General features: G+C 41.9%; 2 protein-coding genes across 2 annotated transcripts in view; one reads left to right on the top strand and one right to left on the bottom strand.

Annotated features, from left to right (window-relative positions):
- Window positions 1-262: 262 nt before the first annotated feature.
- Window positions 263-6212, bottom strand: C17H12orf49 (chromosome 17 C12orf49 homolog). The gene is made up of 5 exons (XM_032199279.1): window positions 5960-6212; window positions 5276-5432; window positions 3869-4020; window positions 3229-3342; window positions 263-2603 (listed from the first exon to the last, which is right to left on the bottom strand). Exons 1-5 carry the CDS (start codon window positions 6068-6070, stop codon window positions 2520-2522), a joined length of 618 nt encoding a protein of 205 aa, XP_032055170.1. The 5' UTR covers window positions 6071-6212; the 3' UTR covers window positions 263-2519.
- A 57-nt stretch (window positions 6213-6269) lies between these two features.
- The window catches only part of RNFT2 (ring finger protein, transmembrane 2), a 33800-nt gene continuing 20760 nt past the window's right edge, over window positions 6270-19309 (top strand). The window contains exons 1-7 of the mRNA XM_032199278.1: window positions 6270-6428; window positions 6778-6966; window positions 8913-9402; window positions 12224-12702; window positions 13839-13915; window positions 15464-15564; window positions 18060-18213. Coding sequence (XP_032055169.1) covers window positions 9320-9402; window positions 12224-12702; window positions 13839-13915; window positions 15464-15564; window positions 18060-18213 — 894 coding nt within the window. The 5' untranslated portion in view covers window positions 6270-6428; window positions 6778-6966; window positions 8913-9319. The remainder of the gene's footprint in view (window positions 6429-6777; window positions 6967-8912; window positions 9403-12223; window positions 12703-13838; window positions 13916-15463; window positions 15565-18059; window positions 18214-19309) is intronic.

Below are 19309 nucleotides of genomic sequence, written 5' to 3'. Positions count from 1 at the left end.
TATCTTCAAGGCATGAAGCAATCCTTTGAGTTCCATTCCCTGCTTGGTCCAGTTTTGTGAAAGCCCAGGTTTTTCTGTGCACCATGGAGAGAAGCATGCTCTTTTCTGAAATTGGAGTGAGAAGTTTGCCATTTGCCTTTACCTCATTGCCTTTATTTACTTATTCAAGTTCAGTGTCCCTCTCTACTCCACTGCATTCTTCAAGTCTCCATTTTAGTACAGGTGCATTGTAGCTTGAGAAAAGAAATGAGTACAGACACTATTTGGAACACATACATTTTTAATGATTTAACATATAGCACAGACAATTTGAGCAGCTTGACAACCAGGGAGGGAAAATGCAGTTTGTCCCAGTGAATGGACAATGGTCACAATGCATTTCTGATCACATCCTGTTTCTCTGAAAGAGAAAGGGGCCAGGAATTCCTACTAACATTCCCTGAATCAGGTTGGTTTCTATGATTTCTCACAATTACTGCTTCAAGCAGTGGTATCACCAGCTAAAGAATTGATAACAATTTGGAAAAGAATGAAAGAACAAGCCATCCGTATCTTGATCTTGGTGAAACATGAAGTGCTGGCATACTTCTCAGTAGGAAAGATACATCAGACCAACCTGATGGTCTTTCCTGAGAAAGCCAGTTATAGAATGCTGGAACAGGGGTAAAGAATCCGTTTAACACTGAAAAGAGTAGTAAGTAACCTCTGCTACCTTCTCAAGACAGTTTTTCACACTGTGCCTTCACACTGCACCATGCCTGCTGCAGCAAGTTGCCATAGGATGGCAGCAAAGGGGAGACAGATTTCCAGCTGGATAAACTGCTAACACTAAAGCTTTTGCAGAAACAGGATTTTCAAGAGAATCTGCTGATGGGAATCGTTATCTCACTTGATGACTTTTGGGAAAGAACAATGAAAACAATGCAAGTGTATTTTATCAGATGGCTGATAACACTTCTTTATATCACATCTAATTTTAACTAGATGCACATGAGAATATCCTGCAATAGCATTGTATGGATATCTTGCCACTGTGCTTGTTTTTTCTTAATAAAGCCTCTGTAGATTGTTTTATTTCAGTCAGGGAACAGGAAGTATCAGTTTAAACAAGCATACACAAAGTCAAAATCAGAAGTGCCCTAGCTGGACAGAGACGGCTAGGGCAAAAACAAGGGAAATGACTCTCTGCATCGAAAAGAGCAGCCCAGTTTTGTCTAGCAGTTGGGCTTCACATAGGAACATGTGGGGACAGCACAAGTTTAGTCAACATCTTAAAGGTTTTCTACCTGTATTGAGCAAGCAGCATTACTTACAAGGGAAACAAACAGATTCTAGAGCTATAGGAAATTGGGAGAACCAATCCTGCTCTACTGCCATTCTGATCACGCTGAAATTTCAGAGCAGCAAGTATGTCAAACAGCAAATCAAAATACCCTGATGGTTTGACTGAACTCATGCAACACAGTTGTCCTCAGAGGGCTTGCACCACGTTCTGACATTCTAGCATAATTATTTCGTGTACAAGGAGATCATTAAACTGGGATCCTAGAACAACTCCACCCTTTTGCCTCCTGCACAACCAGGAGTGAAGTATAATTGAGCTACCAAGGCCTGAACAAGTTCAAGCAACTAAATTTTCAGTGCTTCCTGCGAGAAAGTGGACTAGCAGAGAGCTGTTCACAAGGCTAAGACTCCTCTTCGAGGAAACCTTTGCAGAGTACTAAGGAAAGCACTTACAGACAAACGTCCCATCCTGGGCAGATCCCTGCTCTTCTCCTGTGCTATGGGACTTTGACAGAGTAACAACTCCATTGGAGTTCTGAATGCTTTAAATTCACTAAGAGGAACATAAGCTCTATAAGCAATGAATCCCAATAAAAATCCTTTTGACTAAGGAGGAAAAACACCAACCGATTTTAGTCAGGATGTAAAATACCCTTTCTACCTGATAGAAAGAAACAGGGACTGAAAGGCATCAACAACTAGCTATGCAAAGCATCAATACTTTCAGCTAGTAATCCGTATAAATTGAATAAATAATTCATATTTGCCTATGTAGCATACACCATGCATATCAGAAAAGTACTCCAGAGAAAGAAGCACAATAGGCATGCTTTTTTACCCTCTAAAAGCAAGAATCCTCTCATTATTACCGTAATTCTGGAAAGTCTCTGGACTGCAGAGACAACTCAACCTACAGGTACAGCTGCAAAGCTACATTAGATTTTTCTTATGTTTTATAGATCCACTCCATGCGTCCTAAAACACTAGCTGTTGTAAGAATTACTCAAAGAATGCCCTTCCAGTGCTCTAAAGCAGGTGCATAACATCAACTGAAAAAAAGCAAAATTCAAGTCCACAGAACTTAAGTCCCTTGCTTACACTGTACACCTCCTGGGTTTGCTGCCAGAAACATCATAAACCATTTACACTGAGGCTCTTGTAAAGCAACAGCTGTTGTCTTCCTTTTGGATTCCAGTCTTCAGTTCCTTCCCCTTGTTGTTTAGATCGTGCAGCTTTCAAACAGGCAGCAGCTCTGGGGGATATTCGCCATAGCAGTATTTTGCAATTGGATCTCTATAGGTGTTTTCATGCTGCACGCTCTGTTGGGAAGAGGAGGAGAAACCTTACCAATACATGTGTATTGAAATAATACAACCCTTTGTCGAGGGTCAAAACCCAGAGTGCTTATGTGCATGCAAAAAAGCTCTCAAATTCTTCTGGAATTCTTCTTTAAGAGGCCCAATGCTCATTTAGACCAAAACTTCTGATAAAAATCACTGCATCTTTAACGGCTAAGAGAAGTTCACCTCTTCTCAAAAACAAGAAAGTACTGCAACATACTTTTTGAGTGACTATGCAGATGGTAAATCTAGAAGCACAGCATAAGGTAAATAGCATCTCTGAAGCTACGGGGAACAAGTCACACTGGTCTCATCCTTATGAGATCTTCCCAGTCATTAAACTCAGCTGGTCTTCTCAGTTTATCACCTCTTTTCTAAAGAGATGCTAACCAACTCATCCTGATGTAAACCTATGCTTTGCTCTTCACTTACTGTTGTTACAATTTGACCTTACAAATCAGAAAGTTGCCCTCAGATGAGCTCTCAGCTATAACGTCAGAGTCTGAGAAAGTACCCATATGCAGGCAAACAAAACAGAGCAACTATTCTTAGAACCAAGGGCACTTTTCCTTTTATGAGCCCTAGACATGTGCTAGTGGCTTACCTGTGATGAAGTCCTACATTTCGCCAGGCACAACTCAAAACGATCTTCAACTGCCATGAAGAGGTTTTGGAAAGCAATAGCTGCCCGGTTCAAGAAACGCTCCAGAAGATGTTGCTAAAATAGCAGCAAAAAAAAAGACTTTATTTCACAAAGAGTAATCAAAACCCACCTTAATCTACACAGCTCAGATTTCAGAGGAATAGCAAGTAACTCCCCTTAGATGTTTTAAGGAGCAATGAAAGGTTAACATCACAAAACTCTAGTAGTAAGAGAATCTAGAGGAGCCTTACACTGTGCTTGGCTAACAGAATACACAAAGTGCTAACCACAAAACTGATACTGTCTGGAACAGCTTTTCTACAATCACTTCCCTTCAGCAAATGCAATTCCACTGAAGCTGAAATACTCTACAAAGCACTCAATACATTCTCCTCTCAGAAGTAGGAAGGATGGATTATTATTATTTTTTTTTTAAGCTTTCATTTATAGCTCGCCACATACTCCTTGCAAGCTTTTCTCATCCTTCCAAGAAAAGGAATTGTCCCCTCTAAGGGAAAAGCTCCTGACAAACAAGTGCTTTTAGCCACAAAGGAACCCATCCAACTGAGAACACCTGAAAGGCCAAAGAAAGTCTGTGCACCTTGTTGGGCTGCAGGCAACAGGAAACACAGTACTCATACACACTGCAGCAGCCGTTGGGAAGGCAGCTGTCACAGCTGTACAGCTTTGTGCTGGGCACGTTGACGTTACAACAGCCATTGACCAGCAAGTCCTTCCTCTCACAGATGTAGCCTGAAAAACAAAAACAACAGTAAGAACTGTGAAGACTTACTCCTTTATACGTTCCATAGACATGCTGTAGGAAGAGACACATTACTGACAGTTTTATCATTAAGTTTGTGATCCTCCTTAATTTGACTGAAGTCCTAAGTAGCAATTCTTCGACATGGCACATGGACACAGAGCTGAGTTTTACAACTGCCTGGTATTACCTGCACAGCTGTTATGTACCTACATTAGCATAGCATATACAGCAACATTCTTTAAATGCCTAATATTCTAGTTCTTATTTCTTTTTAGTATAGTTTATTGTTATGACTGGAAGGGGAAAGGACAAGCATGGTGATTGTACTGGAAGAAAAACTTTGACGCATTCTTTTAACTAGTCTGTTACCTGGATAACTCTCTTTACTGTTGACTATGATGAAGAAACCGATTTATCCACACAGAGGAGCTGTAATACTCACTGTTTATAGGAATCTTTAATAGTATAACCAGAGCATTTCCTTACAGAAGCTGTACTACTACCACAGAGTTTGATTGTGAAAGATATCACTGATTTTAGAGACCTTGGTGAATCATCAGTGAGCGTTAACTCAGGCAGTGCTCAATTTTAGTATTTATGTAAGTCACAAAAGATGTGATGATTTCTTTACAGCCTTTCATTTCTGGTTGAGAACAGCCCAGTGCTTGAGCAACGAGAAGCACTTGTCCATGGCAGGAAAGGTTCCACACGCTGAAAACAGGTAGTTAATTTGAGAAACTGCAGCAGAGATATCCTTGGGTTTACAAGGGTCAGATGAGCTTGTTAGCTGTGACTGAGCACTAATTATACCAATCCTGACCTGCCTGTGTGCAAGACCAGTCAGGTCTCCCTAACACACCTTCCAGTAGGAACACACTGCAGGGAAATACAAACAGCTCTGCAAGCAACCACGCTGAGTTCAGCGGGACCCAATGTTTAGGTGCAGTATAAAGGCAGATGGGTTTTGCTAAACCTGAGATGGTCCTGCAAACAGTACAGTCACGCTCAGGAGGTACTGTGCCTCAGCTGAGCCCAGCTGGACCCAAGCCTGCTGTGCACAGAACCAGATCAGCAGTGCCTGCAGCCACAGCAAAACACAATCTGACCATGGCAATGCCAACAGCTGAGGTTCTACAGTAACAAAGCAGTAACAAGGAGCAGTTGTTGCTCGGAAGCCCCATCAGCAGAGGGACAACAGAGCATGCAGCACCACAGTATGCAGGACCAGTTCTTGGTGCATACCCAGTTCATCTGTGATGAGGAGCTTCCCCTGAACAGAATTCCGGCACTGGTTGCTCAGATGGCTGCTGTTCCCTGAGCTGAACTGGTCCTTCCACAGGATCGGCTGCTCATGCTCTTGCACTTGGAGGAGGTTCCGATCTCTCACCATCCTTTCTTCCTGCAGGGAAAGGCAGCAATGCAACCAAACACACAAGCTCCTTAAAAATACCCAGCAGTTTTAAATTCTGCAGCGCAGGAAACTCAAACATCAATGGAGCACACAACATACTACTTGCAATAGCTTTCTTTTTGCTACACGCAGCATATAAACAACATAACCCAGTAAAACAAGGGGATGCAAGTTCACCACAGGCTCAGCCTTTATATCTGGACTCAGCCACTGTAAAGGGGCACGTAGCGTATTAAATAGTTGTAGACGCACACATTTCTTTGCGGAATATTTGCTACGGGAATTACAGCTTACAAACCAGAGAGCAGCAGACCAAGTCCCTGCAAGATTTTCTTCCAGGTCAGGTTCCAAAACCCCGTTGCTTTTAACCTCAGCACCTGGCTAAACGCTTGGTTAACCCCCGAGCTTTTCAAAGCCCCCCTCTTCAGCAATCCCCCCCGTACTTATGGCACCGCTGCGGGGGGCTCCGTCCCGCACCCCCCAAGCAGGACACGGCTGGGGAGAGAAGCACTGACCTGCTTGAAGGTGCTGCTGAGGAAATAAACGAGGGAGAGCCCCAGGACGACGCCGAGCACCCAACGCTTCCGCAGCAGCCGCCGCCACAGCAGCGCCCCGCAGGGCACCATGGCGCTCAGCCGCCCGCGGGCCACGGCAGCACCGGGCCGGGCCCCGCATCCCCGGCTGCGGCTCGGGGAAGGAGGGAAGCAAGGACGGGAGCGGGGGAGGGCAGCGGGGCTGGCGGAGCCCCCCGCTGAGGCCCAGCCGCTTCCGCCGGCGGAGAGGCGGAAGCCGCGGCCGGGCGTGCGCTGAGGGGGCGCGGCCGCAGCGCCAGGGCGGCCCCGGGCCCGCTCGGCTGGGAGCCGGCTGCGGCCTGCGGGGTACGGAGCTCAGCCCCCCCCCCCGGTTCCTGTCTCCTCAGCCCCTCGGTACCTGCCTGCTCAGCCCCCGGGTAGCTGCCTCCTCGACTCCCGGCCCAGCTGGGAGGTAAAGGCCTGGCCTGTGGATATGTGTGCATGCATACAGCTGTATTTATAGGCATCTGTCTGTGGGTATTATATACTATAGCGTTTAGATTGGTTTAATCTCTCTATATACATGCTTTTCCATGTATATTAATTTATTTCCTACATGCATGTCACAAAGCCTGAGCACAGCCCAGCAGGTGCCCTGGGAATGGTGGTGCGCTGACCCCCAAGGAGTGCGGCTGCGTTGGGTGGTGTGCCTCCAGGGACTGGGGCACCGAGGTGCTGCTCCTCGCTGCCTTTCCTGAGGAGACAAAAAAATGAAACTCTGTGCTGCGGTGAAAATAATTCTGTGTGTGTGCTTCTTACAGGTGCGCCTGTTTGAGTGCCGTGATCCAGGTGCTTTACTCTCAGCTGGCTTGGAGGCCCTGTGATGAGTTTGCAAGTTGGACCGTGTTTGGATTATCTGAGGGACTCCATGTGGAAGGTGTTTGCACCCTCTTGAGCTGCCCTGTCTCCCACTGTGGCACCTTACACCTCTAGTTAAACCTGTTGTTCAGGTACTGTCAACGTGTCCAACTGGTGCAAGATGAAAACCCCTAATCTGGAGAAAATGTAATCATTTGGTACTGAAGCTGAGTGCCTTTTGGAACAATGTCCATTTAAATTGTATCTGACTTTAAATCTGCGGGACTTCTGGATGTAATACATAAGTTCGCATCTTACGAAGTCCTACGTCTTCAATACTAAACATTAATGTCACAGTAATAATAATAAAAAAAAAAAGCTTAGTAGCTGATGACAAAAGAACAAGTCTTTCCCCACATAGTTATGTGACATTTTAAAAGCTGTTTTCACCCCATATCGCAGTCTAGTAGACTTCTAATGGTTTGGAAGGGAGTGAAGGATTTTCCAAGTTTCAAAGTTACCTACACACTGACTTCAACTCAGCTTGTAGCCTGGGAAGGCTGGCAGATTTCTTTATAAGCAGTGACCCCAGCATTGTTCATAGGTAGGACAGCTTCGCCTGCATGGGTGAGCCTGGGGCCTAGACTGATTAATCATATCTTAATTATTATTTTGGTTAAAAGGGGGATAAAATTATATACTGAGTCAACAGAGATACTGTCAGGTCAGGATTAGATAACACCGCAGGGAAAATGTAAAAGCTCCCTGGAGAACTATGTGTTGTCAATACAAAGGCAGCTTTAAAAAAATCTGGGAGAGAAGTCTCATACATATTTTTTATTTTATGAAACTTACAAATACATGTAAAACAAAATTCAGCCCTGAGAACACAACCTAAATAGAAACATATATCTAGAGATTAAAATACAGTTTCAAGTTACAGGATCAAAATTTGTATTTAGGAGAGTGTTGGTAACTTATGGTATCTGAAAACTTTGGTGAGAATTAGATTTCTGGTACTCTTGGTGGCTACCTGTATCTTCTCCATAAAATGAGTTAAAAGTTACGTTCTTCCTGCCATATGTGATTGTCCCAATTTTTTATTTGCTTTTGTGTATTTTATTTACATGTGTATATTTATATTACCTGTCAAAGGGATGTCTAAAGTTGGTGTCTCATATTAAAGCCTTGACATTTTCTGTCATCTATGACTCAAATCCTGTGTCGTCCCAGTTCAGCCCACTTGATGGGGGTCTTGAAGACTGTATGGTGCAAGCCAAGTGTCTTTCTCTTTTTCGTAAACATTGATGTTTCTTCCCATCCTTTTAAAAGTTCAATACAATTTAGCTGTGTGATTTATGGATACAGGGCTGCACACTTATTTATGTATACATGTACTCTTGTGTACATGAATTACATGGATTCATGCCATATAAAATGCTATAAATAATGTTATCGCTTTTGATATCCGGAAGTATTTAAAGTCTTTTACATTTTTATTCAGTAGCTATTTTAGTCTAAAGCTGAGTAGGATCAGATTTATGTATTTAAATGATCTCTTTCTAAATCTTCTATGATGTGCCTGTAGGAATGTGCACAAATCACTTGCAAAAATTGCCTGTGCCTCAGGTTTTATATAAGTGAGATATCTTTACACTGTGTAGGACTATTTGCCATGTACTGTGTGCTATGCCTTGATGATTTTCTGTTCTTTTTCACTTTTGAATGATCTTGATTTTAAAAAATGTAATGTGTTTGAGGTTGTTGCCCTAAAATTAGCCACTTGAAAGCAGAGATTTAAATAACTAAATAATTTCTCTCCTTGTCCTAGTAAAAGATCCTGAAGTTAATACAATTTCAAAGCCTTTTTATTTCCTGTTCCAGACCTTACTTTATTTATGCTGGCAGTTCCAGAATGAATGGGACAAGAACATGTGATCTTTTGCACATGTGGATATCATTTGTGGCCATTGTGCAGTTTGCTAATGGCAATCTGTGGTTTAAAAGGAAGGGGTTGCCTGTTTAAAAGAATATTGTCATGCCTTGATTGTATTTTTTTCATTAAAAATGTTTACACATTTTCTTTTTTTTCCCTCAGTTTTGCTTTTTATTGCTCGGGAAGTTTCTTCAAAAGAAGAGGAATGCATTTCATTTGCAGAGAGCATATGTTGATTCACATGTCACATCTAGAGCTACTCTGTCAGATGTTCTGAAGTTCCTGTCGGAGACCATGCCATCATACCTGTGTACTCTCTTTGTGACTGCACCATGCTGCAGAAGGGGATCTGACTCATGCCTGCCCTGCTTGGAGACCTGTTTGTGAGCGCTCCTGTTTGCCATTTGAAAGTTGCTTCTTCACAAGTGTACCACATAACAATTGCAAGCTTCTCTTCCAGAGAAGCCAGTGATTTATTCCAGCCATGTCACTAGCTGAAGGGGTTTCACAGCCCTCTGACTCTGTGGACCTTTGTTAGTCACTCTGAGAACTGGTGACCTACAACGTTAATGTTGAGCGTGTTGTGTTTTAAGGTTTTGAGGAAAATGCAGAGACGGCATAGCAGCAACACTGACAACGCTCCTCCTGAAAGGTAAATCTTTTCCCTTCCTTTCTCCTGAAAGGTAAATCTTTTCCCCTCCTTTTTCCTACCTTTTCCTCTCCAGGTGGCAAAGTTCTGATTTAAGCATATGGTGTGTTTCATGGTAAGTTTTAGAAGACAAAAGCTCGGAAGTGAGAAAAACATAGACTTCCTCATCCTGTGCATGTAATGTGGCCAGGCTTTCTGCTTGGGTTTAGGGACAGATTTACTTTTCTCCTTCATGTCAGTTATTGACTTCTGCCAACAACAGTGTTACAGGTTTGATGATCCAGTATGGCACATATGGAGACAGCCGGCTTAGTAAAGGCAGGATGTTTTAGAGCTCTAAGAACTCTTGAAGAGCAATCCATGGCACAGTCCTGCGGGGATACTGAGTGCTGTCAGTCTGAAAGGGTCAATCGGTATGAACAGAGCCTGTATATACTTCTGTGACATAGTATTTTCTAGAGATTTAGGATGATTCTTTACGACATCCTAGAATCTGTATCTAGGTTCATGTATGTGAATAGTTAGAAGTAGAATACTGCTAATTCATTTCTGTAATTATAATATCAGCAAGGGAGGCTTGCCGCTCTTGTTGTTCTGGTACTAAACACTCCCTTGTGCTTTCCCAGAGTTAGTGCTTGACTTTTTTTCTTTCTATTTTTTTTTTCTTCTAAAGAAGAAACTAATCTAATTACTAAGACAAAGATGGAACTAACAAATTTCATTGCTCTGGCTCAGCTGATATTATAAGTGAAAGATCTGGATCATAAGCAGTCACTTAATATTTCTTAGTGGTTTTGCAGGTAGAGGGGAAGCTTGATGTCGTGACCACTTTTACCACAGATCCATTCTTAATTTGAGGGCAAAAGAAAAGCATTTTCAACTTGTTCTGTGTGATGCCACCCAAGCCTCAGTGCAGTCTATGGGTTTTTATCAGCAGGCAAGTCTGGGCCCTGAGAAGCACATAAAATGCATTGTGCACCTGTCATATGCAATGTAGAGCTTCTTGAGACTACAAACTTGTAAGACACTTTGGTATCTGTTTGAAGAGTTAAAAATATTCAGGGTAGGTATCTGTTATTAAGTGCAAAAGATGCACAGGGTAATATGAACTGGTCTTTTTAAATACTTATTTTTCTTAACAGAGTAGATACATGTCAGTGACATCAACTGAAGGTTTTCTAACTGTAGAATGAAATTCTTTCGCCAGTGACATTGTGGTCTTCACTTTGGTTGACTTCATCAGACTCAGAATTTCATCTGTGTATATTTATTTTTAAATGTGTGCCTGATTAATTCCTTCCTGCTGAAAGCATAGTCGTGTATCCTGGTAGTATTGTTGCAAACAATACTTTTGTATTTGTCTGTAACACTCAGTTCCACCCAATGTGTTTGTTATGTTCCCAGACGTAAGTACAGATCTGTCACATTATGTCCCTGTCTTGTGTATACATCCCTGAGTTGTAATGTTAGGTGTAAAATTCAAAATCTGTTGATGCATATTTTGAACCAAAGAAAGGTGTGCCAAATCTTGTTGACTTGATTCCTTGCTGGAGCCTGTGGAGAGACGTTGGGAATGGGGTGTAGCTATAAAAAGCCTTATTAGGAGTTTACCTCGTGGGAAGGTCTCTCTAGAGAGGTTTGAAGCTATCTCCAGAGTCAGATGAAAGGCAGTGCTCTGTGCCCTGTAAGATGTCTGGGGATGTTTTTGAGCCCACGGGAGAGGGCGGGTTAAGGGCCCTGTATGTGCCTGCATGTGCTGTCTCAGCTTGTGACCACTGTTTCTAAAGTTAGACATCTCCAAGGCTTAAAACCAAGAGAGACTGGAGCTCTGCAGCATGCCCTATTTGCGGGCTATGACTCTCGCTGCACATTATTTATTCTTTACTCTTCTTTTGCAAGTTAGAGAGGTATTTGCTGTCTGCCAGGCATTTACTCCCTAATGGTTGTTTCTACCTGTTACATATATTGCTGCCTTTCATCCAGACTTTCCACGTGTTCGTTTCAGTACCACAGGGTTGAGTTCAAGTGAAGAAAGCATATATTCTTCTGGTATTAGGATGAAGATATTTAAGACTTTCTTTTGGAATCTGCCTGTAATCTATCCAACAAGCTTAGTAAAGAATCAGTGCCAGACCTAATTCTGCCCAGTGCCCAGTAAACTGAGTACCTCCATGCCCATTTTGCTGAGAATATCAAAATAAAACAATTTCTCTGTGATCCATGAACGCATCCTTATTAATATTTGTTGGAACAGGGACACACAGGCAGCTTGCAACACTTCTCTTCCCCAGCTGACTCTCTCATTTGTGTTATTCATCAGTGGGCAAGTATTGATCATTTCTAAATAGAAGATCTTGGGGGTAGATCATTTCCCTAAGGTAGTCTGATTAATTTGTATGTATATAATGTGTCCTGGCTTGGTTGCACTGTTTAAATTTACATGTTTTTATCAATGTTTTTATTGAAATATTGAAATCATTATTGAAGATGTTGAATTTAATGCTAGATGTGTTATATGTATGTGTCCTCCAAAAGTAAAGGGAGCGTTTGGGAACTCTGATCCTCAGATGAAGGAACTGGTGCGTCTTGATCAGTGCTTTAGAAATACTCTGATCTTATTTCAGGAGTCTGGTTACTGGTCTCCATTTCTGCAGCTGTGACTTTCCAACAGCAAACAGAGTGAAAAGCATCTGTTATCTGGAGACCTACATATTCTGGCAGTGCATGAAGAACTCTTAAATGATACAGTCGGGAGTGGTCTAAAAGACCAAGAAGTTCTGTGGCACTCATTTAATCACTTTTCTTTAATCTTCTTCCAATGCAGAAACCGGAGCCAAACAGTCAGTTCTGAAACCAGCGTGGATGAAAGTGGAGTTTTTGAAAGTCTCAAGGCTGAAACTTCCTCTCCACAACAGCTGTTCTCGGGCCTGGCAGGTATCCCGTCGGGTACCATCACAGCCACGCCGTTCCAGTCAGGTTTGGTTCTGGGCTCTTCAGCGGGAGGTGGGGAAGTATTCATTCAGATGCCAACCCCGAGGGAGGAAGGAAGCAGTCGTACGGAAGGAGCCCCGTTTCACCACCGGCAACAGTCCCATCATTTCCACCATGGCCATCACCGGGGTTCATCCCTGCTGCACATGGCTGGGGGGGACCGCCACGGACACACCGAGGAAGGCAGTGACGAACAGGCCGGGACTCCAGCCCCAGCTCTTTCAGAGTTAAAAGCTGTGATCGGTTGGCTGCAGAAGGGACTTCCCTTCATCTTGATCCTCACGGCTAAAGTTTGTTTCCAGCATAAGCTTGGTAAGCACTTATCCTTTTCGGATTGTAAATGTATTAAAGGGTGGGTAGGAAGCTTTATCATGCTGTGATGCCTGATGCATATATCTCTGTGACAGCGTCTAGAGCTGGAGGTGTTCTAGCATGAAGGGGGCGTACTAAAATGCATGGGATAACCAGCTCCACATCCTTTCAGCTGACTTTCAATGCAAGCTGTTTTCATCTGTGTTAGTCCCATCTGTTTCCTATTCTGACAAGTAGGAGATCATTTCTGTACCTTTTCCTAATCTCTCCATGACATTCCTTTAGGGGCTGAGGATGTTACCAAGGCTTCCCACTCAGATCTCTCTCTCTGAGAGACAGAGAACTTACATTAGTGACTAGCAAAGGCTTCTGTGTAGCACAGAAGGTCTCAGGGGGATGAGACACTTGTACAGCTGAAACAAGGGTAGTTGTGAGAACAAGCCAAACAGCATCAGCTGTTACATCTTACAGTTGAGATCTTCAGAGTTCCTTAAAGAGTATGTCTATCCCAGTTTCTTTCATGGGACTTTCAGACCCTCAGAGGTCAAGTAAAATCCACTCATCTAATCCTTCTCTTACTGTGAAGTTTTATGTGTGGCGTTTCTGAGGATCCTTACTCATTTGGGGAGTAGTATGCTGAGATTATTGTCACAGGGAAGCCAATAATGCCTAAGTTTACACTGGTTATAGCTGCTGGTATTCCCCAAAAGAGGAATTGATTCATTTCTGCAACATCTTGCTCTTTAAACCTGGTATCCTATATGGTTTTGATAGTGTGCCCTGTCATCTAGGATATGCTGAACTGCTGCTGTAATACTGTCTTCTAGCTGACTTCTGTTTGCACAGTGCAGCCACAGCTTGCAGCACTTCTGTTCTATTTCAGCACAGAGTTAGGACAGAGTTTCTGTATTTGGCTGGGTGAGTGCTCACTGCAGCAGCTTCATTTCAGTTTAGCTTGTATTTGAATTTTGAGTCCAGTCTGCCAGTTTTAGTCATTTATTTATTTTTAATTCCTAGTGCATCCAGAATATCACCCAGTAATATTTTTCAAAGCTCAAGATGCTCTTACCCAATAACTTAGGACTGAAGATCCTCCTACGTGGCCTTTTGTACTCTGACAGTGTCTTTTCCTGCAGGGATTGCTGTGTGCATTGGTATGGCCAGCACATTCGCATATGCCAACTCAACACTCCGAGAACAGGTTGCTCTGAAGGTGAGTACAGCATCTTACTCTCTTTTACTTCCAAGCGACATTGCTCTTTGTATACAAAATAATGTATTTCCTGAAAATTCTTTTGCAATCTAGGGTTGAACACCATTGTATGTATACAGATCTGTCAGAACAAGAGTACTGTGGCAAAATCCTCACTTCTTCTGCCTACTTCTCCCCACTGATGCTCTCTCACAGTTTCCATTCTGCACTTTTGTGAAAGTATGTTATAATAAGTGCAAGGGAGAAAAAGTTGGGAAGATTGTAATCTGCCTCTGGCATTGCACTGGCAGCTTCCCTATGCCTCAGTTTCCCATCATGTATAGCAAAGGTGCTGAAACCAATTTCACTAGTTAATAATGATATTTAATTTATTAGCATTTAGATGTTCAGCTAAAGGAGTTTGTAAATGTGTTACTTGTTAGTGTCTTTTAAATTCTCTCTTATGATATGTTTAGAATGTGAAGAAACCAGATCTTCTGATCTATCGTGATCTTCTTCAGTGTCAGCAGGATACTTCAACAGCACTAAAAGCATAAAACAAGAATTGCTTTTTTGACAAAATGACATGGGTCGCACGAGCATATAAGTACATGTACCAGCAGCAGTAAAATAAATGTGATACAATGCTAAATGAACAGATGAACTGCACAATTGTGTAATAGATTGCTGTTGGCTTTCACTTTTCACCTCTGTCTTTCTAGCAGCATGCCCATTAATCCTTCTGCTTTAAATCTCAACCTAACATCCCTGGCTGTTGAATAGCTACAAAGAGCTATATTCTTAATAAATCAGCCTGCAAAAAAAAAAAAAGCTTTTTTTTTTTTTTTTCCTCCCAAGAGTAAAATTTACTCTTCAAAATTACACAGGACCAAGACCCAGGACAAGATCGTCTGTCTTCCAGCTTCCATCTGTAACATTCCTTGTGCTTTGAAATGTAAAATTCTCACTTCTTCTGACCTTTAATTATTTATTGAATCAAAAACGCATGTCATGTACCTTCATGTATTCAGATAACATTCACATGCTGCATATAGTGATGGGTTATGTTATATATGATTTAGCTAAGCCGTCTTCTAAGTGACTATGGATCTATCTGTAAAACTCCCATTTCACAAAGTGTCATTCCAGACAGGTGAAAGCTCAGAATTGTAGTACAATTGTATACAACATATGGAACTGACTTTTTTAACCTGTTTGTCAAGCTGTATTTTAAATATCAGGAGAACTTAGTTATCCCAGGAAAAATCCCAACTTTGAGCATTGTGCTATGCAAGCAAGGCTATCATCTTCGCCAGTGTATTTCCATTAATTTCTCTGAAATTGCTTTATTTGAAAAGGTTAGGTGAGTGAGAGCCATTTCTGCTTTTGTTTATAATCTTTACTTCACAACCTATTTGTGAGTCTTAGTCCTGTGTAAATAACTAATTACTGAATGCTTAATTGCATATTTGTGTCTCCTGGGTCGGTCGTGCATTTTTCAGCAGTTAGAGGCTCAGTACAACCCTTGAGACTTTGAATTTATCTTCTCTGCTTCTTTTTGTTGCTCAGGAGAAAAGATCAGTATTGGTTGTCTTCTGGATCCTGGCCTTTCTCACCGGAAACACCTTCTACTTGCTTTACACATTCAGCTCCCAGCAGCTGTACAACAGGTGAGCAAAATTTACGTTGTACACGGGAGGAAAAAGGACTTCAGGTGTCTGCTGTCTTTGTTAGGTTTTTGTAATAGCTTTCAATGGAGGAAAAGAATGTGTGTCACTTTTACCAGTGGACTGTACTCCTGTCAATAAATGACATAACCAGGTCTGAATGGGTCAGCTGTGATGATACGCTACAGTTTCGGGTTGAAACATGTACACTTGCCACTTTCTCATGTATCAAAGCAGGATGGATAGTTTTGTATAATGGGACTTCTAAATTCCCATTTTGACCACTGTGACTGAAGGTAAAGAGCAGGTGTTGGAAGCAGACGAGAAACTGATCGACTGTTTTGACTTTTCTTGTAATATTTTTCCTTTTCAGTCTATCCAGCTTTTAGTTTGTTACTGGAGATAAAGTAGTAGTATTTTACCTCATTATACTCAGGCTTGGAGATATTTGAGTCTGGTGTAATTAAGATAGTCTCCACTTTAAAATGCTGACTGAAGCAGTTCTCTGGTACAGAAAAGTTAGTGTCCATGGCTATGGTTTGGTGCCGTCCCTGCTCATTGTAAAGGAGGGATTAAATGACAAATAGGAAGCAAGGATACTTAAGCAAGGGGACCTTAGCAGAATAAATAAAAAGAAACAGAGCAATTATCAAACATAGTTACTTGATAAAGTAGTTTGGATACTACTAGTTAAAACCATATTGATTATCTTCCCAAGTAAAATTGAAGGCAACTTAGAAATTCAGACTGAAAATATTTACTGGAAAATACACTGTGCATAATATGCATCAGTTGGGCTGCGGCTGGATGTCTCTTGAGCATTTTTTTTTCTCTCATTTATTTCATTGCTTCTCAGCTTCTTCCCATAAGTGCTGTCTGTGCAGTGAAAGAGTCAAGGGCCCACAGCCCTTGTACCTTTTGGAATTGGCCCTAACGATTTTGGGTTTGATCACTGGAAAGCATTGCATGTATATGTAAATACCTTCAGGAAAAGGGAGAGATGAGAAGTCTTGTATGCGTGGGTTAGAATGAGAGATGGTGAGCTATGGGATAATCTGTATGTGGTTTGTGGGAGGGAATGGAAGAGAAGAAAGAGGTATGGCAGAAAGGCATTAAGAAATTTATTTACACTACAGGAAAACAGCAGCTTTAGGAATTAGGTTAAGGTTAAAGGGATGAATGAGCACAGTTTAAAATAAAAGATAGGTCTCCTAAAATAAAAGATTTTCAGCAATTTGGGGCCGTTCTACGCGCTGGTTAGGGCATAGTTTATTAACTGTGAACAGTCTGAGCAATGGCTTCACTGAAAAGCCCCATTCCTGCAAGTGATGTCGTGGTGCATGGAGTGCCAAGCTCCCGCTAGTGGATCTGTTGCTCTCTATGTGGGCACCTCTGCCTGTGCACAAGGCAGGCCTGTGGAAATAGCTGCTTTGGTTTTGTTTCTTTCTCATCTGTTTTTCATTTCCTAATTTATTTACTTTTTGCTTGTTTCTAGTGCACGAATAGTAGTAAAGTTTCTGATTCTGTTTCTGTTTTTAGGATTTAATTTTACCTGTTGTGCTGTGCCAGTGTTGTGAGTATTTTAAATTCATGCTCAGGCTTTTCATTCTGGGTTGGCTATCTTACCTTTCCATTTTTATTTCTTAAGTTTTTGCTTTCTGTCATTAGGCTTTGGTAGGTAAATATCCTGAACAGGAATCCTGTATTTTCAGTCTGAGTAGGGCCCAGACCTTATGCTGCTCAGGTCAGTAGCTCCTGCTACATGAAGTTGTGCTGTCCTGGACTCCCCTTCTTTAAAGGCCGAATGTTCAGCGCAGTCAATAGCATTAAGTAAGGGATGCTACCTTTCTGGAGGTTTGGTTCAGGTAAGAGTTGCTAACTAACACAGCCCAGTGAGCCACTTTTGGAGCACGACCTTCCTGAAGTTCTGACCTTTCTGCCAGAGTTCTGCCTAATACAATGCTTCCTTTGTCACCCGCTTGTTTCACGTGCACGAGTAGCTTTAGAGATTGCTGCCCCTGAAGTAGCTCTAGTCAGCCAGCCTCGGTGGAGAAGGACACAGTGGTCTTAAGTTGTCCATGACTTTCCTCTTCAAAGACAACTGATGACTGAGACTTCAAGGGAAGAACCTTCACAGTCAGGCCTGAAAGAGCAAGCCTATGAACTGAAGGTGCTGTGGTTAGACCAGATGCTCTTTTCTAGTGTAGATTGTGGTTTTGAAGACTGCAGTCTCAAAAACAGATTTTTTATGTGTTTGGGTCCTGTTTTCTGATAGTGAGCAAACCTCAGTAGAAATGGGCAAGAACAGACAAAGTCAAGAGGCCCAGAGGAACTGTGGGACTAATTTGCATGTCTTATTCCTGTTGCCCTTAAGGACTTCACTGAGGTTCAGTGGATTTTCTAGGCCTTCTTTGGCCAGCAGTGGATAGAGCTGGTATCAAGAAGCCTAAGCGAGGTTCTCCTCACTGGTATTTGAACCTTGTTGTCATGCCTTTTAGCCTTATATTTCTGAAACCCAACCTTGAGAGACTGGACTTCTTTGACCTGATGTGGATTGTGGGGATTACGGACTTTGTGCTGAAGTATCTCACTATTGCATTGAAATGCCTAATTGTTGCCTTGCCTAAGATCATCCTAGCTGTCAAGTCAAAGGTAAGAACCTGTTGTCTTCTGAATGTGTGGATGTTTGTCGTTGATAATCTGATACCTTTACAACATGTACAGACAGAAACGCGTGTGGAAGGACAAAAATAAGAGAATATGTGCTAAAACTTTAGGAGAGAGTCACCTAGGTAAGTTTTGGTTTTTGAACAATTGCAGACCTGAACAGGGATTTGGTAATGCCAGCAAGCGATTGAAGTCTAGAAAGAGAGAAGTAAACATTATTTGAGAAGGAACGAGTGTTAGCAGTGAGATAACTGCTTTGCTGGTTGACGCTGTTGTAAGTCTTGTTTTCTAAGCAGTCTTTGTCAATAGATGATTGATGAACTATTTTAAGTAAACAGTTAAAATGTTTAAATACATACAAAATCATACATAGACCATGCCTAAATTTTGGAACTTTCTCTCTATACTTTCTCTCAAGTTACCATTTCATATATATATATATATATATATTTTTTTTTTTTTTTTCTTTTTACTCTTCACAGGCCTGTCATGCTATCCCTTCTTCCACTTAGTAGTGTCTCCATTTCAGTGGCAAAGGTAGCAATGTATACTTGCATTTGATAAAGAAACTTTCTGGCAAGTGTTTGGATGAAAGGCACTGTATAGATGCAAGATACTATCATTAATTGCAGAAAGTCTCAGGCAGGGCACTTAAGGGGATATGTAAACTGGGAATAGTTTTGCTTACAAATGACATGGGTGGCAGGGGAGTTGAGCAGTTTGTTCCTGCACAGCAGGGCTATTTGAGATGGTTATTAATTTATTTCTGGCGAATGTCCAGGTGCTTTTTTTCTTCTATTATTATTATTTTATTTTGGGAGATTAATGTGCTAGGTCAGAGCATAATCCAGCCTGGGGAGGGGAGGAAAAAGTGATGTGAATAGTCTTCTCAAGATAAATTGCAGCATTGGAAAAGGTTCACAGCCTTTGCTTGCTTGTCTGAGAGCTATCCCAAGTACTCATTAATCCTTGTCGGGAGAGAAGAAAGAGAAGGGGTCTTTATTTGCAGCTACAGTGGGAGGCTGGTAAGATCACATCTGTCACGGGCCTATAATGACTCAGAGCACAGATGCTTCATTTT

Source organism: Aythya fuligula, chromosome 17 (assembly GCF_009819795.1).
Source record: "Aythya fuligula isolate bAytFul2 chromosome 17, bAytFul2.pri, whole genome shotgun sequence".
Classification (NCBI taxonomy): Eukaryota; Metazoa; Chordata; class Aves; order Anseriformes; family Anatidae; genus Aythya; species Aythya fuligula.
The sequence above is the reverse complement of the archived record's forward strand: the minus strand, read 5'-3'. Positions and strand labels throughout refer to the sequence as shown.